This window comes from Myotis lucifugus, unplaced genomic scaffold, assembly GCF_000147115.1.
Source record: "Myotis lucifugus unplaced genomic scaffold, Myoluc2.0 scaffold_56, whole genome shotgun sequence".
NCBI classification, from domain to species: domain Eukaryota; kingdom Metazoa; phylum Chordata; class Mammalia; order Chiroptera; family Vespertilionidae; genus Myotis; species Myotis lucifugus.
The window spans coordinates 4,863,422-4,889,005 of record NW_005871104.1 but is presented as its reverse complement, the minus strand read 5'-3'; the positions used below and the strand labels follow the sequence as shown (position 1 = coordinate 4,889,005).

Genomic DNA, 25,584 nt, shown 5'->3' with positions numbered 1-25,584 from the left:
TCACAGGCAAGGGAGAAGTGGGAGGAGGAAAACAAGTTTGCAGATATCTCCGGTGCACAGCAGAACACACTGTGTGCTGGGAGCAAAGAACAAATGATTACAGGGTCCAAAAGAGGCAGAAATTGTACCTATTTATGAAAAGTCAGAATAACAATTTACAGCATTTCAGATGAGCTTTGGCAGAAAGAGAAATCAAACAGACTAGGGTAGTTTCTATAGCAACATTTACTGAGCATATATTTTGTTGCCAGCCATTGTTCTGGGCACTTTACACATAATAGCTCATTTACTCCTCTCAGTCTTTTGAGAGTAAGACCATGATTATTCCCAAACCTGCATATGAAGAAGCTGAGGCATAGACTGTCTCAGTAACAGGCTTAGGCTCATAGCACAAGTGAGTGGCAAATGCTAGGATTCAAACCCAGGCGATCTGCTGCCCACATTCACTCTCAGTCTGGAGGTTCTACTGACTCTCACATATGGAGAGTCACTGAACCTGGAGAAGGGAGAAGAAGAGCTTACTGCACACACAGATGAGTGTTGTGACCCTGGGCAAGTCCTTTCATGTCTCTGATCTTCCCGTTTCTTACTTGAAATAGCAGTATTAAGTAACTTGCCTCACCAGGTTGTTATGATGATTCAACAAAATGGCATATAAAAATAGTTTTAAGTGATACAAAATCTTATATAATCTAATAATAAAAGTGTAATATGCAAATAAACTGAACGACTGAACGGCAGAACAACCGTCTGGACGACCTTCCAGATGACCATGCTATGACATGCACTGGCGCCAGGCCAGCCAAGGTGGATATGATGCGATTGGTCAGGGGGCCCCGCCATCGCCCCACAATTGCCCCACAGAGGGAGGCCCAGGCCAGCCAAGCGATCACACCCCATGCCTGTTGCCCTCAGATGGAGGCGACAGGTGGCAGGGGAAGGGGGGGCAGAACCACACAGATGGCAAGCAGTGGCAGTGGCGGGGGCGGGGCCAACTGCCGGCAACCAGGGGAAGGAAAGCCCCAACAAACCCTGATCACCGGGCCAGGCCTAGGGACCTTACTCTTTGAATCATGAGTAAATGCTACTGGGTGGGTTGGATTAGGGTCTCTTCCCCACAGTTGCACCTTGGGTGGTAGTTTCCACCCAAAATTTCGTTTCATCTCCTCTCCACTATCTATATGAGGCCTTGACTCTGCTCTCTCAGTATGCAGGGTAATAAACCTAGCCTATTTTCCTTATGTTTTGCACTGTTGAAGCTGACCCCAGAATGTCAGTGCAATCCTCATCAGTGTTTGAGTTCAAGGACAGCATTTGTAGGAAAGGACTAGATCCTCAACCCTCATTACTAGTAGACATTGGCACATTAGTTTCAGCAGAATTGGCTCATGTAGGAGTAATGTCACAGGATGGTTAGAATGGAGTGGAAACTTGTCAGCATAAAGAACTAGACTCATGTCAGCAGTGTCTGTGTAGCAAGATGTGTTATGGTTGTCTTCTCAATACTGGGCAAAGCAGCATCCTCAGATGATGCCCAGGTTACCATAGGGACTGGTGGGAAAGCTGAAGGGCTACATGATGGTTAAATCCAAGAAAAAGGCAGCAGCTCAAGGAATGTTCAGTAGGAGATACACTGCACTGGGGTCAGAAAACCTGAGTTAGTGCCCTAACTTGGCTGATTTTGGAAGGATTGACCCTAGAAATGTTATTTCCCCTCAGTGAGCTTCAGTTCCCTGTAAAATGGCATAATTGATAGAGATGCTCTCTAAAGCACCTTCGGTTCTGAAAGCTTAAAAACATGCAAGTTATTTTTAAGCAGAAACATAACTATAGCTATTCTTAGGCTCCCAACTAGAAGAAGCTACATGCGATTTTGCATTTCCTATGAGCTGCAGAGGTAACATTTTCAGCTGCTTGTTGTTCTTCTTGTTTCTTAGAAGCTAGATGATGTGTTTACAAAACACAACCACAATCACAACAACTACTCAACAACGCAATAATAGCAACTGCAGCAACAGATACAACAGAAGCCAGAAACTGCTAGAACACATTTTAAGTGCATTTAATTCTCAGAGCAGCCCCATTGGCTGGGTACTATTATTGTTTTTGTAATACCGCTGAGGAAGCAAAGGTTTTAGAGTGACTAATTAACTTCCCAAGGGACAGAGTGGGAACTTTAACCCAGTTTGTCCACCTCAAACCCTGTGCTCTAAACCATTCACATTTCCAGCCAGGAGCGAACATAGGCATATGAAACTAAGTGTCTCAGGTGGCCCTTGAAGCCTCCATCCCTTGAAAAATGATATCTAAAGATATTTTTATGGGGACCAGAGCCCTTCCCCCCCCACAGGAAAAAGGAAATCACAAACTCCAGAGTAAGGCAAGCAGGCCTTTCCCTAAAATGATGATGCAAAAGTGGACAGACCTCCATTGGAGGAGAGAGGACCACGGGGATGATGTGGCATGAGGAAAGGTCAGTTGCCCCACCTCCTGGGTTATCTGACAGAAATTCCACACAGGAGTCCCTGACCCCTTCCTGACATTGCCCAATATCCCTGACCATGAAAGGGTTCAAGGAAAAGCACACCAGTGGAGTGTGGCAGTCCATAGATCAGACAGATAGCCCAATCCAGCTGTGTGCAACAGCCTTATTTAGAAAGCATCTGTTCCCAAAGCTCTATTAAGTGTCAGTTACACAGAAAGATTCCTAAGACAGTGCCAGTCCTTAAGGGAAGGGCTCACTGCATAAGACGGGAGACAAATCCAGGCATGGCTAGCATTAATGAAAGATGCTAAGTGCCATAATGAAAGTCTAAACAACTTGCTTTGGGTGTAGAGTGGAGGGAGGATCAGACTCAATTAACTCCAACACCAGGCAGGAAGTGCTAAGTGCGCTAATGGAAGTAAAAGCTAAGAGCTTCGGAAGCCCAGAGAGGGTTAGATTGATTCCGACTAAGGCTCTCACAGAAGCGGTGGCATTTGAGTGGGATCTTGAAGGATTGGAACGAGTGGAAAAAGGCTGTCATGAAATTCTCCTCATCACAGGAGAGTCGTTGTAAAGAGGAAGCCAGTTTGTCTGTTTGCTTTTCTGAAGGCACAATGGTGGCAAGCATGAAGCTGAAGTTCAGACTGACCTGGTTATGACTCCCCAGAGCTGCCATGTCTGTGTGATCTTGAACCCTGATATCTACCTCTGTAAAAGGAGAGCCTAGGACCTTCTTCATGCGATTGCTGTGGGAAATAAAGAGATTACTGCATGTGTTCAGCGATGCAAGTGTTTAGTAAATGCTGTGAATATTACCAGGCTCTTCTGGGTAACGTCTGAGGCTAACCAGCCTCTGTTGGATATCAGACAACTTAAAAAATTAAGTGTAGTTACATATTCATCTGCATTTGCCTTCACCGCATCTGCATTTTCCTCTCCCCAGATCCTTGCACAGCCAGCACCTTTGTCTACTTTTGAATCATGGTTTTGCTTTTTTGGTTTTGTGTTGTTTGGTATTCCTGTCCATACAATAGACCAGTGATGGCGAACCTATGACACGCGTGTCAGAGGTGACACGCGAACTCATTTTTTTGGTTGATTTTTCTTTGTTAAATGGCATTTAAATATATAAAATAAATATCAAAAATATAAATCTTTGTTTTACTATGGTTGCAAATATCAAAAAATTTCTATATGTGACATGGCACCAGAGTTAAGTTAAGGTTTTTCAAAATCCTGACACGCTGAGCTCAAAAGGTTCACCATCACTGCAATAGACCAAATTATTATTTTTGTTTTTTACTTTCTCATTTGTGCAGTAAGGGTCTACATTGCAGGGTGCACTCCTGCAGGTATTGTCAGATTCAGTAGCAAGAGCACAAGAGCCATTAGTCAGCTCCTGGGTTAGGATCTTGCCTTCTCCACAGCCCAGCGTTGCCCTCTCTCCTATTCATCACTCTGCCACTGAGAATTATTAGAGAATGTTGGGACTGCAGGGAACTTCAGCCAAATCTTATGTTTTACCAATGAGGACCGTGAGGCCCAGGGACAGAAAGAAACTTGTCAAGTTTCAGTAGAGAGCCTGACAGGGGTGGGCCTGTGCACTGGACCCCAAGGGTAGTTGACTCACAGGCCAGTGGGCCCTAGCGGTTTCCCATGTTCTTTCTGCTTTTGCTCTGGAGACTTGGGTTCTTTTGAGATCAGAAATGCACTTCCTTGCCTCTCTTTCCCTCTCCACCTCCCTCCGTACTTTGAGTATAGCTGGAGTACAGTCCTCCTGGGTGTCCACATTGTACATGCACTTCCTGATCCCACAAGGCATCTCAGGACACATTCACAGCATCGTGTACTGACGTGGGGCCTTCGCAGCTTGCAGCCCAGTTGACAGCTAGTGAGGTGAGAAGTTTGAAAACACTTTAAACTGCCTCAGCATTGAAGCAAGGAGAGGCAGGTGGGAAATGTCTGTGATGACCGACATTATAGAAAGTTGATAAAAATGAGGAGACTAAGGCTTTTCCTTTCTTGTTTCCCTGAGACCAAGCATATAAATGCTTTTAAGCTCATAGGACAGCTGTAGCTGCTATGTGCTAGTGACTGGGTTGAGGAGGATTCTGAAGCTGCACCTGGGCTCCATGGGAAAAATATTAGGATATGGATGAAGGTGACATTTTGCATGGATAAAGGGAGGACAAAGTACATGCATTGTATTAGGATTCCTGCCTTGGACTTTTGAAAATGTGGTTGTTCTTTAAGACCCTTATCTTGGAAGTCTACCCTGATCTCCCTCTTGAGGTATAGGACATGCTATCCTTCTACTGTAGGATTTATTTCACTTTCTCTTGTACAGTTTTTTAATATCTTTTTATTGATTTTCAGAGTGAGAGGAAGGGAGAGGGATAGAGAGATAGAAACACCGAAGAGAGAGAGAAGTATCATTGATCACCTGCCCCCTGAACACCCCCTACTGGAGATCAAGCCCAAAACCCAGGCATGTGCCCTGCCCTGGAATCAAACTGTAACCTCTTGGTTCCTAGATCAATGCTCTACCACTGAGCCACATCAGCTGGGCTCTCTTGTACAGTTTTTATTAGCATTTTTTGAGTCTGTCTCCCTTATCATATTATAATGTTCCTCTTACAGTCAGGGGCCTTTATTCTTATTTCTCCATACTGTATCACATATGACATGTTAAATCAATATGTTAATTGTTCAATGAATGTCATGGTGTTAGGTACATTGTAAGATAATTTAGTATAGTGGTAAGAACTCACATTGTGTCAGATAGACATAAGTTTGAATTCTTGTCTGCCATTATTGGTTCTGTGACTTCCACTTATCTATGCGTCAGTCCTTATTTATAAAATAATAATAATAACAACAACAATAACAATACTAGTGTGTATCCTCTGGGGCTCTAAAAAGTTAAATCTCTGTAACATGTGTAGTCTTGTTCCTGGCATCAAAGAGCTCACTATATGCAAAAAGCTATTAGCTATTAGTAATACTAGAAATCATCACCACCATCATCATCATCATCATCATCATCATCATTTGTTGCCACTGTTATTATGCTGGTAACCAGGAACCCCAAATCCTCAATTAGTCTCTCTTTTTCCTTACATATGAGAAGGAAATATGCAAAGGGGTAAATTGAAGGGGGAAAAAAGCCTGCTTGGCTGGTGTTGCTCAGTGGTTGAGCATCAACCTATGAACCAGGAGGGCACATGCCTGGGCTGCAGTCTCCATCCCCAGTGGTGGGGCATGTAGGAGGCAGCTGATCAATGATTCTCTCTCATCACTGATGTTTCTATTTCTCCCTCTCCCTTCCTCTCTGAAATCAATAAAAATGTATTTTAAAAAAATAAATATAAAAATTTTAAAAAGCCTAATGTTTATTACTATGTAGCTGTTGTACCATACCACATGGTGGGCTCCTATGAGCTAGAGGACCCATGAAAGCTTCTCTCACCTAATCTTGGCTCTCTGGATCTCAGCTCTATGGAGACCAGAAAAGACCAACACACAGCAATGGGAGTTGGGGAAGAGTTTTGCCCAATGTCTCGAATAAGGCAGGTTTCCAACTCAGATCTTCAAAGTAGAGGCTCCTCCTACTCATGCTCAAAGCAGCCCTAGGCCTGCACAGCACTCCAAAAACAGTCTAGCAGAGATTCCACAGCTCTAGCACCACGGCCTTTAACTGTCCTTGCCATCTCCTTACCTCTCTTGGAGGAGGCACTGGGGAGTGGTCATCCTAAACCAACAAATGGCCTCAGGAGGGAGGGAGGTAGTGGTGTGGCCACGGTAATGGTTGTTCTATGTGTGGACATGAGAAAGGACAATATGTAATGGTTTAAGTGAGTGTAGAACCTATGGAAGAAGTTAGTAGAACTTGGAATATAGAAATACACAGTTAGTAGTAACAAAATCTGGATCTGGAAATGACCATGCTTACACAGTCCATGCCTATCCTCTTACAGATGAAGAGACAGAAGTCTTTGATTAAGGAGAGAAATGGTCTACTCACTTGTTTATTCAAATGTTGGCACTAATTGGACCTCTCGATGCCCAGAACTGTGCTATGCACTGGGTAAGCATTCTAAGTTAAAGAGAAAGAGGCTCAACCCTCATAAACTTACAACCTAACAGCGGGACAGATAACCAACAAGCCAACAATCAGATGCAACTAAATCTCTCCTAACCAATTTCTACTCAGTCATCTCTTTGGATTGACTTGCATTCTCCATTCTCTCTGTAAACACCCCAATTGACACCTTGGGTGAGATGAAAGCTCCTGGTCAGCCCATATATTTCTGCTCACATCAACTTTGTTGGAGGCATACTAGGAGTCAATTCTGTTTGTTTCTAAACCTATTTAAATGTCTGTGTTTTATTATATTTGGGCAATGCAACTAAAAATTATATAAACTAGTGAAATATGAGTACAAAAAAGTTGTTTTATTTCTTTGGAAACTAAGTTAAATAACTTTTGAAAGGTTCAAAGATGCAGCACTAAAAATATTGTAATATTAGGTGTAGGTGAGACAACACTAAAAGATTGGAGAAAAACAAAAAAAATCTGTACTTACATTTATTTTATAAATGTCTTCAAGTCCCCAGTACATCAAAAGATGGATAAATACATGTGCACTTAGGTGTTTTTAAGCTAAAATACCTGTTATGAGTCATTTTTTGGTGATTCTCCATTTTAACCATCTTTTTCAAGTAATCTAATTGCAGTCCCTGTTGCATCAGATAAGATAAGAGGGCTTCTACTGTAATTGCAATTGAGTAAAGTGCTGTGAAGGAAACAAACTGAATCTGAAGATGAGACAGAGAAGAGTGGATGGCCTAATTAGGGTGGTCATTGAAGGTTGGGAAGAAGCCAACCAAGTGAAAGTGGGAGACAAGTTCTAGGTGGAGGGACAGCATGGGGGAAGGCCTTGGAATGTTGGAGGAGCTGAAGCAGTGGTCAAGGGAAAGGGAAATGATGGATGAAGTTGTTCAGGTCATCAGGGCTCAGACTATGCGGACCCTTAGAGGTCATGCAAAGAAATGTGGACGTTATTCAAAGCACAATAAGCAAGCTCTGAGGGGCTCAGGGAGATGGTGTCATGACAGGATCTGATTTCCATTTTCAAAAGAACAAGTGAAGGATTCATGAGTGTGGGAAAAGAGAAAGTGGACAAGGTGGAGGCAAAGGTTAAGGAAAGTGACGAAGTGCAATAAGTATGCATTTTGAGCAGTAACAGAACCCTAGGCCAGAGTGGTGGTGGCTATGGAAAATGGGAGTAGTAGATGCATTTGTGACATCTCCAGAAGGACTTATATACATGTTTTCTTTAGTTAATCAGTCAGCATGGCCAAACTTAACAGCAAATTTTTGGAAGGCATTTGTGATCTGATGGGGGAAAACCCTACCAAAAGTCAAGCAACATGGTTTCCTTCTTCTAGTTTGATACTTCATAGCTGTGCTGTTCAAAGAAAGCTTCTTAACACTTGCAAGCTCATCTGGATAAGGGAATAATAATATTCTGTCCAGTCTACCTGCTACTTGGGCTGTGCAATTTGAATAAAATGATGGCTTACATGTATATTACACATTATAATGAAGTTAGGACTTAGATAACCTCATAGCAGGTAAGGCAAGTATTATTGCCCTTAATTCACAGATGAGCAAACCAAAATTTATTCAACAGTTATTGAGCATCTACTATAAGATCAAGGTTAGGCTGTAAGACTTTAAAACAAATTAGACCCAGCTCTGCCCTAAAGAAACTCAACCTGATGAAGAAGACAGACATGAAAATGTTAATTCATAGAGTATCAAGATAAGTATAAGAGAGAAAGAATATTAGAAGCTCAGAGGAGGAAGGGTTGGAAGGCTGTCCACTCAAGTCAATATCTGACTGGGGTCTTGAAGGATGTGTACAAGTTTTCTAGGGGTGGAGGGACATTTCTGAGGAATATGTGCATAAGCATGGAAACCTGGACAGAAACAGTTTGCTGCACATAGCAGTGTGGTTGGGATCTCTGGTGTGTAATGGACTGTTAGAAAATGAGCCTGGAGAGGTGAACTGGAACCAGTGATGGCTCTCTCACATAGAGTTCTGTGGGTGCATTATGCCAAAGCAAGGTGACTATACATTATCTTCATGTTCAACCTTCCTCAAATGTTCTTACCAGTTCCACATTATATTTGTGCTTGTGCCTCCTACTCCCTCCTTCCTCACTGTTTTCCCCAGAATTAGTTTAAATATCAGCCTTCCCCCCAACCTCCACCCCCACCCACTCCTGGAACTCTTTGTTTTATCAGGGACATACAAAGAGAACACCCAGCATAGTGAGAAACACTTTTGTTCTCAGAATTTCATTTGGAATTCAAGGAGCCTGTACCATTTCCTAGCAGGAGCTATTTTATCCTATGTTTTGAGAACTCTTGAAAAGGGAATGAAATTGTGGTACACAGAGAACTAAATATCATTTTGGTACAAGGAAACTAAATACCAGCAGGGTGCAGGGAGAGTCTCTATAGAGAAGGCAGCTGGGTTTTTGCTAAAGACTCTCAGTTGGTGGAAACTGTCTAGGGGACCAGAGCGCCTGTCCCTGGGCTGAACAGCATGCTTTCCTGCCTTAACTCTCCCATCTGTAAAATGATAAGAAAATACATACTTTCAGAGGCAGAAGAATGTTAGAGCTAATTGAATCCCACTTACTTTACAAATGAGGAAATGAACTCCAAAGAGGGGAAGTAACTTGGCTAAGGTCCTATAAAGAACAAACAGCTTCTATGGTCATTCATTCATTCGTTCATTCATTTTGGTGCCTCCGGTATGCCAGGCACTGTGCTAGATGCTAAGACTATGCTGGAAGAGAAAATAGTCATGATCCCTGCCTTATTGGGGGAAATTTACACAAATAAATTTTAAAAATTAAACAGAATAATTAAAGACAGAGATAAGCTATGATGAAAATAAGCAAGGTACTGCAAAGGATATTAAAGGGACAGGATATATATTTTACAGAAAGCCTCTCAGAAGAGAGAATTCTAAAGCTGAGACCTGAAGAATGTGCTTCAACCATTCAAAGAGGGTTGGAAGAGCTTTCTAGGGGAAATCAGCAAGTTCAAGAGCCCCAAGGCAAGAAAGTCTGGACAGTCCTGACAGGTAAAAACAAAGACCAGTGTGAAACCAATGCTGGAAGAGGTGTGGCCTCAGAGCCTACTAGAAGAGATAGGCAGGGGGGCAGAGCTTGCAGCCTTACACTGTAAAGTGGCCTTATGGGTAGCCTTGTGACTGCTCTTCACATCCCTGTTGAAAAAGCAAGATTTTTTACATGTTCATAGCAAGACTACTGATTGTGCATCTGTTTTAAATGAGATATTCTCAGCACGCCTTACTGAGACCATGGATTAGAAGAGCAAGCAAGAAAAAAAAATCAGCTTTTCTTTTGTATCCACCTCTGCATTTGGTTTGTGTTCAGCTCAGGAAACCAGCGAAGAGCAGAGGTCAGGAGTGAATTCAAATATCAGAGGAAGTAGGATTTGGTTTCTGGTGGTGTCATTTGGTTTTGAAATCTGGAACTCCTTTATTTCCATACCCTTCATCCTTCATTTTTGTCCTCTCACCTCATCAATGGACATACCTAGCAGGAAAAAAATAATTTCACTGATTTAGGGTACCCTCAGGCTGTCATCTGTAGATCTTGGTAAAACTTTGCCTTGATTGACAAGTGCCAATCAAGCTGATGGGTCCACCATGCACTGTAGGCTTGCTGCTCTGCTTAGGAAAATCCATTTATATGCATGATTTTCGTAAGGAAAGAATGGCAAATAAGAAACAAAATATTTTTATTTTTGCCATCACAGCAGAGTAGCCTTTAGCTGTAAGGCAGTGTTATGGTCTCCTCCGGTAGGAAGCAGGCCAGCGCACAGGAGAGGAGGCCTGGAATTCAGAAGCACCCATCTACTTGCCGTATTGTGTCCGTGTATCAGGCTTCAGTTGGAGTCTGTCTGTGAACTTCAAGGTCCAACAGGCTCTTGTACAGAAGCCAGTGAGCAGTCGAATTGGGTCATCACCCATTGACTTTGACTCTCTCAGGGTTCCTTTCCTCTGCCCTCCTCACACTGTGATTCAAAAATCAGGATTGCCACAGAAAAACCACAGGATGTGAAAAAGGAAGACAGGGGCTCACACTTGTCTCTAGCATTTCCCAGCTGCATGATCCTTGGTTCTTCATTCATCCATGGGCCCAATGGTCATCATTCCTGCCCTACCTACTTTCCTGGGTATTCACAAGAGAAAATGGATGCGACGGATTTGAAAACCATAGAATACACTATGAGTTATTACCTCACCCAAAATGTCACTATTTGAGGCTACTTGCCATCCCATAGCAGAGTAACATAGAGTAGGAGTTGCAAACTACAGCCCACAGGCAAAATCCAACCCCAATGCCTGTTTACTCTATAAATAAGGTTTTACGCTATAATTCAAGTTTCACACTCATTGGTTTACATGTTGTCTTTGGCTGCTTTTCTGCTAAAAAAGTAACATTGAATAGATGCGACAGAGACCATATGGTCCACAAAGCCCAAGATATTTACTATTTGGCCTTTTGCAGAAAACGTCTGCAGATACCTGGCATAGAGACACCTTCAGACAACTGGCACTGGCTCTGAAGTTAGAATGCCTGTGTTTCGGCTCTGAATCTTCTACCTAATGGCTATGTGACCTTGGTCAAGTTAAGTAGCCTCAGTTTTCTCTCTGTAAAATGGGAATGATATCCCTACTCCATACAATTAAGTTAGTGAACAAGGATTTTGTGTAAAGCACTTAGCGTAGGACCTGGCACAGGAAGTGCTCAGTGTTGGCTGGCATTATTATCCAGGGAACAAAAGCTCAGGTTTGTGCTGATAGACTTTCAGGGGAGAGAATAGAATAGTTCAAACACAGACTAGGGAATAAGACAGACCTGAATTCATCCCCCAGCTCTGTCACTTACTACATGAATAACTCATGGAAGATTAATTAATCCCCCTGAATTTCAGCTTCCTCTTGCATGAAATAGAAGAAAAAAATTGGTTGTTGTGCCGAAACCGGTTAGGCTCGGTGGATAGAGCGTCGGCCTGCGGACTGAAAGGTCCCAGGTTCGATTCCGGTCAAGGGCATGTACCTGGGTTGCGGGCACATCCCCAGTGGGAGATGTGCAGGAGGCAGCTGATCGATGTTTCTCTCTCATCAATGTTTCTAACTCTCTCTCTCCCTTCCTCTCTGTAAAAAATCAATAAAATATATTTTTTTAAAAAAATTGGTTGTTGTAAGGAGTAAATGATAAAATGCATGTGAAGTGCCTAGAACTAGGTTTGTCACATAGTAAACATTCAAATGGTGACATAATAATAATAAAAATAATAGTATTTTTCCCAAATAGTGCCAGCCACCCAAAAATAGGTAGGTAGTAGGAAGTCTCCAGTATGTTAACATCATGGGAGATAGGAGGCTAGTGATATCCTGAACACCAGGTTTTGCTATAGTCCAAGCACATGTAAATGAAATAGACTTTAAAGTGGAGTTGGTCAGACACTCCTTACAAGTCTTTTTTCTAGACCAATAGGCCCTCAATATTGGGTACCTTCTTAGCACTAACAATCTGTGATCCCATGATTGTTCCTGGATTAAGTGATAGGTCAAGGAAGAGAGCACACACATATATACATGTGTGTCATTATAGGAAATATCTTCTTCCCACAATACCGCATGGGTACATAGTGATAAGCAGTTTGCTATGCAGGGTGAAAATGTCCTTGTTTTAATCCATTCATCCTCATAAGGTTTGAGTTATTTAATGGGATTTAAACCTTTTTGCCTAGGGAGCACTGGCTACGGAGGCTGAGTGTTGCAGCCTTTAAAGTTGTCTGGGTTTCAGATGCCAGCCTAAGAGCACAGCTCTCATTCTCTGATGGTCTCACATAACAGGGAGTGGCAGGCTTCAGTGGGTCAAAACACAGTGGCCGGGTGGGGATACTGTATAACCCCAAACTCATAGTTGCTAGATGGTCAGCCTAATTTAGAAGACTGTGAAACAAGTAACATCACCAAGCATTTATGCTTATTTCCTATCCAGCTCTGTACAGAGTTCTGCACATTGCACATACCAAGAAAAAATGATAGAGTCGGAGGGCCTTTACCTTCAAGGAAGCTTACACACCTCCATTGTGGGTGAAAAGATATAAATACACTAAAATTCACTTGATAATATAAAAAAAAATAATGAGTCCATCCAACTCAAGAAAAAACTTGGAAGCAAGATGAGGTCAACTGTCAAGAATAGTATCAATTGATTAATATTAGCTAAATTATTTACCTGTACCAAAAATACTGTGTAGTCATTGTGCAATGCCCTCTAGGGATTGTAAGAAAGAATATAAGTATCATCTGTCTTATTCACCACTCTGCCATGGTGTCTAATCCATAGCAACAATGACTGGATTATATATAGCTCCTTACTGAAAGTGTTCAGATGTATGTGACATTTATGGAACTTCCAACATGGTCTATACTTTGACTTATAGTATAAAATATAAAATACTAGCAATGTAGGAGACATTTGTTAGTTTGATATGCTCAGTATCCACCCCTCCCTGTTCATAGCACTTTTATTGTATTGCATTTTATTTGGCTTCCATCTTAGGAAGACATTATCTAATCTTAGGAAGATAGTTAGTTTGCTCTGTCTTCCCTTGAACAAGAGGTGAACCAAACCATGCCCTGAGCAAGGCCAGTCTCAAGCTATATGGAGCAGGTAATAAAAAATGGCTGGAGCAATGGTGACACTCTGAAGAGACTGTCGGTGAAATCCTGACATCTAGATTCTCAGAGCTGCTGCCATCCTGTCTTCTCTAAGTTCCTTCTCTCTCTCTCTCTCTCTCTCTCTCTCTCTCTCTCTCTCTCTCTCGGAGGTCCTTCGTATCTTTCTAACAAACTTCTTTTTGTCTTATGTTAGCCTCTTTGATCTCTGTTCTTGCAACCAAAGAATCCACATTAATAAAGCATGAGTGCTAGATAAAAATGGATGGGGCACACACTTCTATGGGCATCTAGAAGAAGAATAGAGACTGTGAGACTACAGCTGGAGATGGGGAGGGATGAGAGCTTCATGGAAGAAGTGGCATTTGAGCTTAACCTTTAACAAATGGAAAGGATTTGGACAGGAAAAGGCAAGAGGCCTGTGCAGGCTGAAGCAAGAGCATGAGTGAGGGCCCAGTGCCTACAACAAGCTTAGAAACATCTGAGGGGCAGTAGCATCTACGCTAGAACCCAGTGAATGCACTGACTGTCCATGTTGGCAGTCCCATTACACGTAAGTCAGATGTTTCCCTTCCCATTTTTGGCAACCTTACTCTCCACTGTGTTTCTCCTCTATTGACTTAAACCACTGATTGTTAGATACAAAAGGTCTGGTAAGTTCAGCTTGTACTGACCCTCACAGACCAAGATGATGATGTTCTAGAGCTCCAAGGGTACCCAAGATACCCATGAAGTGCCCTGTATACTCAGAGTTATGTGATTTTTTTTCACCTTCATCCTTACTGTTCTTCTTTTCCCTATACTATGTCCACACTGGCCTTCTTACTATTTATCAAGCTCATCAATCTTTTCCTGTGCCTGATTAAGAGCATTTGTACTTTCATTTTGTCTGCCTGAAACTGTTTCCCTGGCCCTTTGCCTAGCCAGCTGCTTCTTATGGTTCATTTCTCAGCTCAAATGTTAATGCCACAGAGATGGTCTACCTGACCATCTTGTCTGAAAAAGTCATTGTATGCTATTTTCTTTGTAATACTTTCAATATCCAATATGTTTTTGTCAGTTTGTATATCATCTCTCTCCCCTCTCTAGAACCTAAGCTCCAAGGCAAAAGAGACTTGTCTTGTTATCCAGTGTTATAGCCCCTGGTGCCACCTGCTGCCCAGCACATACTACATGCTCAGTTAGCATGTGTTAGATGGATGGGTGAGTAGATAGGTAGAAGATGGAGAGAATAAAGAGAAAGTCCCCATCTGTAGAACTACACATCCCCAATGAGTGTAAAAGTTTTATTAGAGGTTCAAACACACCAACCAAAAAAAAGAGGTTTGAAAAACATTGATTTAGTATAAACTTCACTGTGTAGATGGGGAAATACAGTCCAGAAGGCCCCAGATTAGCTTCTTTGAATTCACTTTTCAAGAACCATAGCAGGCACTTGAAGAGTTTTGCAGTAGAACTTAGGGTCTATCGGTCTGTTTGTCCTTCCCTGGCTCCTGGTTTCATGTGTCAGCCCACAAGATGGGTCTAATTCAAGGACCAGCGAGCCCAGCCTTCATCTAATTCACAGCCTCAATTCAGCGTCACATCTTGTTGGCTTTCAGTGCCTGGTTATTAATACTCATGTTTCATAATAAGTGCACAAATCTGAGCAGGAGACATGGCTCCTCTTCTGTGTCTCCCTTTGCTGCCATGTCCCACTTGGGCCTCCAGGGCCAGGGTGAAAAAAAGGCCCAGGAAAGCTGATATGAGTCCGAAGCCAAGTGAAATGCAACTTTGATCCATGACACACTGGTTTAACCTCTTCAGTGCTGGCAAAGCCCTGGATGGTCTGGTCCCCACCCACCTCCAGCTCTATGCCACACCCCTCCTCCAGCCACAGTGGCCTTTCTGGAATTTGTCGAAGGCCCCCTCCTCTCTCTCTCACCCCTCACTGCCTTGGGTAAACTGGTCCTTCTACCTGCATATTGACATGAGGGGCTTAGCATCGTGTCTGGCCTGTGCTAAGTGCTCAGTAAACACTGGCTGTAATCCTAGTTATGATCAGTTATTCTATGGTTGACCCCCTTATTACTCACTCAAAATACCCCTTTCTTTCCCTTGACGTAAAATGTACCGAACTTGTGTCAACTCTGTGACGGCAGAAAGCACATCTGTCTCATGTCATCACTGTATCCCAATTTTCTGGCAATGTTAGCTCCTAGTGCCCAATTAATATTTGTTGAATTTAACAAATGACTGATAAGGTTTTTATCTAATCAATGGCAAGGAAGCCCTGGACACATCTGAGAATTCTAAATAACCATGACCGTAATGTTGTTTAGAGGGGATGGGGACAACTTGCATATATTATTCATTGTATGCCAGTATTAGATCTTAGATGCAAAAAAGTGTCATGGGATGGAGGGGAGAGGCACTTTTACTGTCCTCTGACACAGAAATAAAGCACTTTTGATGTCACAAGATTAGAATCAGATCAAGAATGTCATTCTCATCAATAAGGATAAAAGTATTCCGGGAGGGGGATAAGGGTCTAAAAGTCCTCCTAACCACCCCCACACTTTCTATCTCCCTCCCCAAAATGAACCTGTCCTGTCACCTCATTATCCACTATTTACAACGAGGGTGCCATTTCCAGGATCTGAGCCAGGAGCAGGGAGAAATGTCTGTGTGAGAGACCTTAAATGAAGTGATAATAAAAAGGGAGTTGCTAATTCCAGGAGTTCCCTCCCTGGGGGAGAGCTGTCAGGGCAAGTGCCCAGGGCTGGGAGATTTATTGATACTAAGTGGATGCTGCCTTAACTAGAAATGATTATCAAAGAGGTTTAAGTGAGCCAAGGATGGAATTGGACAGCCAGCACCGTGTAGTGTGGGGGTTTTCCTGCCCTCACTCGTCCCCCTGCCCTCCTGCTTCCCCAGGAGGGAATTCCTGGCCTCATTTTTTTGACTTGCTCTGATTTTTGGACACATTCTGCTACAGAATCTCTTGTAGGCAGAGACCTCGGCATCTAACACTCTGGCAGGATTCCCTGAATGTGCTGTGTCTTTTCTCTCTCTGCCAGTCTTTGCTGTCACCGTTCTTCTACCCGGAATATACTTTATGCACATGAACTGCCCTTACCCCCTTCTCCTGGCTGATTCCTGCTCATCTTCTACTGTCAAAGCTGGCACGCCCTTTTGGAGGCCTTCTCTGAAGTTACCAAATGCTGGGGTTAGGCCTGAGCCCTGTACTCGTCCCTCCCACAGAATTTACGCTGCAGTGTAGTTGCCTGATTAGCTGTCCCTCTCTCCCACTGTCAAGGTGACAGTCCTGGAGATCATGGACTGCCTAGGTTGCCATTGCATCTTTTATTTTTAAAACATATTTTTATTGATTTCAGAGAGGAAGGGAGAGGAAGAGAAAGATAGAAACATCAAAGATGAGAGAGAATAATTGAACAGCTGCCTCCTGCATGCCCCCAACTGGGGATTGAGCCTACAACCTGGCATGTGCCCTGACGTGGAATCGAAATGTGATCTCCTGATTTATAGGTGGATGCTCAACCAATGAGCCATGATGGGCTACCATTGCATCTTTACTGCCTAAGGAGTGGTAGATGTTGAATGTCACATGATGGATGAATGGATGGGTGGATAGATGGATGGACCAATAGAAGAACAGATGTGGTATATGTGCCCTTCATGATTTCCAGTGGCTGCATCGAGCACACTGCTCAGTTTTGTTCTGTTTTAGTATCCACAGTAACGCTTCTTTATCTGGCATTAGGGGAAGGCAGTGTGTTCCATGAGATTTTCTAGAAACCGAAGCTGTGCCAAGACTTTTCCTTCCAACACTGTGTAGGGAGAGGGGTGGCACAGCACAGAGGTTAAGAGCTCAGGCCTGTAGTCAGACTGTGGAGTTCAGATCTTGGCTTTGCCTTGCCCTACTTTTGGGCCTCACTTTCCCAATTTGTAACCTACCTCATAGGATGAAAGGAGTTAATGTGAGGAAATGTTCTTGGCACAGTGTCTGGCACTGTGTAAGTGCTCAAATGTCGGCTCTTAATTATTACTCTCAGAGGCATTCTATGCAACACTGCGATCTTAAATGGAGAGCACCACGCTCAGGCTAGTCTGCTCTGACTCAGCATCAGTGTGAGAGTCAGTGCAGAGTTCCAATGCAGCCTTTGAACGCTCCCATTTCTTCCCTCCTGCTTGTTGTATCTAACAATACAGTCTCCACCTCTAGCCCCCTTTCTGATTTGCCGCCTCTCATCTACTGCCTGCTAGGTAACTAACTCACACAGTGGATTAAAGACTGTATCTTAAATAAAACTCAAGACTTCGAATGCACTTAGATTTAGTGCTGGGATTCTGTTACAGTCGGATCCAAGAACTCACAGTCTTTCTCTGATTTCTGGGTTTGAAAATGGGCACTGGAAGCTGCTCTAAGTTTCACCAGCAAATAACTAAATTGCTGTCAATCAGTAAACATTTTTCAATTAATTAGGCTAAAGTCCAGAATGTTGGAGCCTGAAGAGACGTTAAATATTATGGAGTCCAAACCATCTCTTTATGTATGGGAAAACTGAGGCCCAGGGAGAGTGTGAGACTTGCTCGAGGTCACATAAGTATTGTGTTGTGAGAAAACCAAAAAGATCGTCCTCCAGGCCTGCTGGCATATATGTTGTGACAGATTCAAAGAAATGACTTGCAACTACCAATTACATTTTCAACATTTAATCAATGACTGCATTCGCCAAAGCCTTGGGCCTACAGAGTCTCTCCTCTCCTCCTCTCTCTCTCTCTCTCTCTCTCTCTCTCTCTCTCTCTCTCTCTCTCTCACTTGCTACTCATGCTTAGGTCAAATGAAGGTCAGACACTGAGCAATTCTGGGGACAAGAGTCCACTGAAGTTAATCCAGGCCAGACTACTCCCAGCCATGCTCTTTTAGGGAGGGGTGCAAAAATGTACCTATTTAGTCTTAGAGGGAGAATACAGAACAGTTTAAGGGAAGAGGGATTTGTAAAAAGAAAAAATAGGGAGATAATTTGAGGGAGAAAAATCCTAGCCTCTGTGTGCCAAAGATTTTACCATGTCTACTCCCTTCTATTTCTGCCACCCCGTCTCATCCTTTCTTCCTCTCCTTCTAAAGTTCTTGCAAGAAGTACCAGCCATGACGCCCCCAGAGGCCCAACTAAAGGTGTGAAACCAAGTAGATGACATGAGGGAATAGATTTGGAACATACGATTTCTAACCCACAGGATAATATCTCATTGTAGCAAGGGAAGAAGATACCCTAAAATACCGTGGAGAGCATATTATAATATTTTAACAGGGTTTATGTGCTCCCTATGTTCACTTCACCCAGTAAGATGGATTGTGCTTTTTGACAAATCTATATTTAACATGGGCAGAATGATATACAATGGATGCTTGCTGGTAGAGAAATCCATATTTATGGAAATCTTGATTCTGGCAATTATAATAGACATTTAATGATAGTGCCTATTGTCTGCTATGAGCAGACAGTGTGTCCTTATTAGGGTGAAAGAGAAAATAGTATAAATGTTGAAGGATAAACAGCTTCCTCAGAAGAGTAGGAGGTCCAAGGTGACCCAACAGTCCTCTGTTTGGGGTCCAGTTCCTCCTTATTCCCTATTACAAGTTATGTGACCCTCTCATCAAGCACTCAGCATTCATTCGTTCAACAAATATATATTAAGCACCTACCATGCCCCAGGCATTATCCTGGCTTTGGGGAAATTAACATTGACCCAAGCAGCCAAGGTATATACAAGTAAAGAAAATGATTTAAAATAATAATTAAAATATGAGAAATAAGACAGGGTGATGTGATACTCACTGGGGGGTGGGGTTGAGGGGAGGGGAGAGTCACCATTTAGGAGAGATGATAAAGGAAGGCCTGTTCCAGGAAGTGAGATTTGAGCTGAGATACAGCTGCTGAAAAGGAGTGAGGCTTGAAAAGAGATAAGGAAAGAGCATGGCAGGTAGAGGATGGCAACATTATTGTAGTCTCCTGGGCAGAAGGAGCTCAGAGCCCTGAGGAGCAGAATGAAGGCCAGGGTGGCTAGAGCACGGATTAAGGTGTGCTGTAAAATAGGAGGGGTCAGAGGGCAGGTCATTCAGGCTCTGAGTCATGGACACATGCTTCACATGCTTGGGGAGTTTTTCTGTGTAAAATGGAAAACCTCAAAACTTTTGAGAGGTTTTGTATAAGGAAGGGAAGCAATGTGTTTTGTTTTGTTTAATTACAAAGATCCCTCCAGCTTCTGGATGGAGAATGGATTTCACTGATGAGAACAAAATGCCATAAAGCTAGAGTCCACGAGGACCACCTTCAGCTACCAGGAGGGCTGTGGAGTGGGTCAAGAGCAGGCATTCCATGAGGTTCTGGTCTCAAACAGTGGTCAGTACATGGGCTAGGCACCTTCATAGGTAGTGAATGCCCAGGACTAAAAGTATGCAAGCAAATGTTAATGACCACCTGCCAGGTGTCTGGTAGGTGGCATGCTGGTTTCAGTGGAGGTTGGACAGATGACTTGTGTTGTTCAGTTGCAATCTTTAAGAGACAAATATCAAGGCCATTATCTCTAGGGACTGACTCTGAACTAAGACTCACAGGAGATAACTGGGTGCCAGTGATTAATTGCATTCTTTAGTGCAGCATGACCTAAAGGTCCTTTAAAAACAAGTTAAAAGTATTCACCAACAAAGGGTGCTAGGGAAAATATATTTGACAAAATTTGGGTTACGCAGTTAGTTGTGGTATGAACCTCCAAGATGAGGATAAGGTGTGTATCATTTCTAAAATCTATTTGACAAAAGAAACCCTTTTTTTGTTGTTGTTAAAGTGCATCTGTGGGACTAAGGTTTCATGGAACATATTTGGAAAATTCTTATGGAGCAATATTTGAGGCTCATATCCAAAGCAATGTGGTAAATATACAAGCAGGTGATGTGTTAAGAGAGCAAAGGATCTAAGAACATTAACTTTTCATCTTTAAAAAAAAACAATAATAACAAAGTCATGGGGGTCATAATGAGGACTCAATAAGCTAATATATGTGACAATTTTTTAAAATTACTCTAAAGATTAATTAGAATAATTAATCTTTGATGAGAAAGACTCATCTGCTTCACCATTCATAATGGGAAGGTAATTTTGAAGGTAATTTTTACGTATAGAGGATGGCATTAGGGGTGGTCACCTGACTGGGTAAAGTCTATGAACCCTCACCCAATACCATATATTATAATAAAGTTTGATGGTTATCAGAGAGTTATCAACAGAATGATGGTTATCAGAGGGGAAAGAGGGTGGTGGGAAGGCAAAGTGGGTAAAGGGGTCAAATATATGGTAATGGAAGGAATACACAGGTTTCAAATTATAATGTTGTACATGTGACAAGTATATAATGATATTAACCAATGTTACTCAATAAATTTAATTTAAAAAGAAGAAATAAAAAGTCAGAACAAAGATATGTTTGGTTAAAAAATGAGTCTGTAATATTAGTTCCCTGGAGGGGCCTAACTTATTATAGACATCTCAGAATCAGCTCTTCAACTTTACCAACAACCCAAGGCTGAGTTTCTCAATCTCAGAATTGATAGGTGCATTTTTCTATTGGTCAACCATGCCTTCCATGCTTATTCTTCGTGGCTCTCAACTCCAGTTTTAGCTCCATATTCTTTGAATGTGTATCATTTGCTTGGAGTGTTTCTTATTTTCTAGTGAGCTTATTAATCATGAAAAATTTTTATTTTAATAAATTCAACTTCTATTTTCAAAAAAAATAAATAAAGCTCAGTCGCCCACTGACCTGGAATTTGGCCTTATGACCTCTTTTTTTGTATTGCATTCTAACTAGCACTGTCACCAACACAAACCAGAATTGGTAACTGCACTGAGATCTTACAGAATGGCTCCTGTGGGGATGTTCACACACACACAGATAAACTATTACTATGGCTGATACACAAGGGGGCCTGAAAAATCAGCTAGCAGGATGTACAAGTACAAAATGAATATCAGCAGAGAAAAGTACACCAAAAGCCAATGGTAGACTGGGAAAATCTTAAACATGAATCAACAGCAAGCTGTCAGACATCTTTCTTCCTGTAGAATCTTTTTATGCTTTGCCTTAAAGTGATGGGCAGTGTCATGGAAAAATCACTGGATTGAGGTCAAGATATCACATGTCTTAGGTGTGCATTAAGTTTCTGAGCTCTGGTTTTCCTCTTTAAAAGATGAACCAGTCATCCCTTTCCTATCTCAAGAAGGTTGTTGAAGACATAAAATGAGAGAACACATGAAAATACTTGGTATACATTTATAACTAATATCCATGACAACATCTGGCATGGAACTGGCACTTAATAAACATTGAGTTAGATAGATAGGTGTTTGGGTGCACAGTTAGATAGATTGATGGGTTGAAAGGATGAATAGATGGATTGGTTGGTTGAACAGGTGGATGGCTAGATGATGGATGGCTAGGTGACCGGTTGTATGAATGGACTAGTGAATAGGTTTGTTTTGGAGTCACCTGACAGCTTGTTTGCAACATCTTCCATCCATTAATCTTTCTCTTCTCTTCCAGTCTGTTCCCAGTTCTCCAAAGGAGTCTATGCCATCTTTGGATTTTATGAACGGAGGACCGTCAACATGCTGACCTCCTTCTGTGGGGCCCTCCATGTCTGCTTTATTACGCCAAGCTTTCCTGTTGACACATCCAACCAGTTTGTCCTTCAGCTGCGCCCCGAGCTGCAGGATGCTCTCATCAGTATTATCGACCATTACAAGTGGCAGAAATTTGTCTACATTTATGATGCTGACCGGGGTAAGCCAGGGACTAGGAGAGGCAGACTGTTGAAAGCTGGAGAGAAAACTACCAGCAGGGAGAAAAATGATGCCTTTTTGCCTCCTTGAGAAGCATGGGGAAATAATTCAGAAATGTTTTATTTCCATGGACTGATTTTTCGGTGGCTAATCTCTAACTCGTAGTGTGGAAACACATCCTTTGAGAGAGTAATCCCCTTAAAGCACCGTGTCTCTCTACAGCTCACCAGCTTCCATGGCTCCTGAGTCCACACTTAAAGTCCAAGGACCTCAACTGAATGGCTTATGGCTCACGGCAAGGTTGTTAGGAGCATAAACACTGGAGTCAGACAGACCTGGATTGAATTCTATGTTCTCTTCTCTCCAGCTGTTTGACTTTGGGCAAGCACTCTGCCTCAGTTTAACCATTCATGTAATGGGAATAAAATTATCTATGCCTTCATTTCCTCATCTCTATAATGAAGATAAAACCAGTCTATACCTCATAAAGTTGTGGGGATTGAATGAGAAAATGACTACACAGTGCTTGTCGGTGTCTGGAACATAAGTGATGCTCTAAGTCCTCCATATAAATTAGCTGCTATGGTCGTCACCATCATCATCATCATCCACCCTCCCAGGCCTTGCTAATTCTGTCTCCACCTAAATTTTGAATTTTACATCACATTCTCATAATGTTTGCTGTACTGTTTTCTTCTCTGCTTCTTTACTCATGCTGTTCCCATTTTCTGGAATGCACCTCCCTTCTCAAATATACATATGCAATCCTTCCTCTCTTTTATAGCCTGCTCAAACACCACTTTCTCTAGTTCCTGATCCTTAAGTGGGAACTCTGCTCTTTTTTCTAACTTCTGTATATTGTACTGTCCTACCTTCCCCTTGTACACTCGATAGTCCTATAAGAACTTAGTTAATATTGATATAAATAAAAAATGGATCATACAAAATCTGGAAACTGAGACAGAGGAGTTCTTTTCCTGAGCCAAAGGGAGGTTTTATAGGAGGTTGCCTATAGGGAGTCTTAGAAGACATTTGAGCAGGAGAGTGGCTTTTAAAATGGTTTTTCAAGAAGAGTTAGGCAGTCATTATTCAGACGAGAACCAGAAGCACCCTATTTTCTTAGATTTTTCTTCCCTCTCCTTAGTTTAATGATTTTCCTTCTCAGACACCAGCCATTGTGAGGATCATCTGCACAAGGGCTATTTCAGTACAGCCTTTCAACGTGATGAAACTTGAATCATGGAAGTGACAGAGCCAGAAAAATTTAACTTCAATTACAGAGGGTCATTTCTGGGGTTCAGCAGAAGCACCCACACTCTTACACGGGCTTCCCCTGCCTCAGAACTCTGAGCTCTGAGCTCTGCCATTTGCTAACTGTGTGACCTTGGTCAAATGACTAAATTTTTCTGAGCCTCAATTTCCACATTTGTGAAACAGGGATGATAATGGTAACTACCTCGTAGGATTAAATGAATTGGAGGCAGGAAAGCTGGAAAAACAATGCCAGACACATAGTAAACTTTTAGTACCATACCAAACAACTTGTACTAAAAAAAGAAACAAAGATAGGAAGGCATAACACTATTAATCTAAAAATGATGCCTGAGGCCAGGCACCATAATGGTCACTGTGGGATGGATGAGCAGTATTACTGGGAGACAGAAATAATATATGTGCAAAAGATTGACTAATAATGCAAGAGAGAAATACCGTCTGACGTAGATAGAATAGCAACCTTCACCACGCTCCCAAAGATGTCGTGTCCTAATTCCTGGAACCTCAGAATATGTTTTATTAAATGGCAAAAGTATTAAGGTTACAGATGGGATTAAGTTTGCTAATCATCCTGGATTATTTGTCTGGGCCCAATGTAATCACAAGGGTCCTTAAATGTGGAAATTGGAGGCAGAAAAGGCAGAGTCAGAGTGTGATGTGAAAAAGACTTGACCAGTCACTGCTGGTTTGGAAGACAGAAGGGGCCATAAGCCAAGAAATGCAGGCATTCTCTAGTTGCTGAAAAGCCAAGAAAATTTTCTCCCCTAGAATCTCTAGGAAGCAACACAGCCCTCTTGACACCTTGATTTTAGTCCAGGAAGATATATTTCAAACATCAGACCTCGAGTAGTATAAATTGATAAATGTGTGTCGCTTTAAGCATCAAGTTTGTGGTAATTTGTTATAGCAGCAGTAGGAAACTAATACACCATCTATGTCTCAAAGATGAAACAAAGCAGCATTGAGTAATGGGCTCTTCTATCATTTAGTTACAAATTAGAAGGCAGTAGTTGAATTCAGTACACATTGAATACTGACTATGTGAAAGGCAAAGTATTAGGTACTGACATATACTGAACCTTCATGAATGTGATTGACAGTTATTAGATGCTGTTTAGATAGCAGGCTGGCACATTTGATAAGTGGGTACTAAATGCCTGAGTATCCTGATTGCCACTTTTCTGTCTTACTCACCCGACCTCCAGGTTTGTCCGTCCTACAGAAAGTTCTGGACACAGCTGCTGAGAAGAACTGGCAGGTGACAGCAGTCAACATTTTGACAACAACGGAAGAGGGATACCGGATGCTCTTTCAGGACCTGGAGAAGAAAAAGGAGCGGCTGGTGGTAGTGGACTGTGAATCGGAACGCCTCAATGCTATCTTGGGCCAGGTAGTGAACACCGCAAAGGGTCAGGGTAGGTGTGGGAGGGGGTTCAAGAGGGACCTGAGTGACCTTTTGTCTAGGGTGTTACAAAGAGAGTTCTCAACTAGAAAAGCCCAGATGCCTCTCTTCTCCCATTCTGTAATTCATAAATTTTAATTGTGAAATTTTATGGAATAGCACAAATAATGAAGCCTTGATGACATGGTTCTCAGATCAGTTGAGCAAAAATGGACTTCCAGTGTTTCCCTTTATTTTTAAAAAGAAAATTACATTGCAATTTAGAGTTTGCGAAGGGCTATCTTATCACATTTAGAAACACAGCCTGTGGAGCCAGGTTCCTGGGTTCAGCTCTGGGTTCTGTCACTCACTAGTCCAACACTTGGCATCTCATTCATTTGGCCCACTGACCTATTTTAAGAGACTCAGGAGGCAGCTGGCAGGCACCTCCCTTTTCACTGTTTCCTTGAACACTCTCCTGTGTCTGAAAAATCAATTGACTGTATATTCTGTGAAAGGGCACTGTAACCTCAACAGTTTTCAGCCAGGTCTCCAAGCCATGGTTCTTCCGGTTCTCAGAACTAAAGCATGTGCCCATTATAGAAGTAGCAGGTCTTTGTGTAGGTTACTGTCTTTTTAAATCACATGTGTGCATTCATATTTGCTTGCAAGGAAGTATATTTTGCAATCATTTTTGAATTGTGCTATGTAATAAAAGATTGTAGTTTTAGGTACTTGACAACATGACAAAGCTTGTTAATGGCCTTCAAGACCTCTGCGGCCTCCACAGGGAAT

The 25,584-nt window shown here is 42.2% G+C and overlaps 1 protein-coding gene across 2 annotated transcripts in view; it reads left to right on the top strand.

Moving 5' to 3' along the window:
- Positions 1 to 25,584, top strand: part of GRIA1 (glutamate ionotropic receptor AMPA type subunit 1) — a 268,297-nt gene that overhangs the window by 118,566 nt on the left and 124,147 nt on the right. For both annotated transcript variants that reach the window (XM_006089107.3, XM_006089108.3), the window contains exons 3-4: positions 21,895 to 22,134; positions 24,614 to 24,798. In XM_006089107.3, coding sequence (XP_006089169.1) covers positions 21,895 to 22,134; positions 24,614 to 24,798 — 425 coding nt within the window. The remainder of the gene's footprint in view (positions 1 to 21,894; positions 22,135 to 24,613; positions 24,799 to 25,584) is intronic.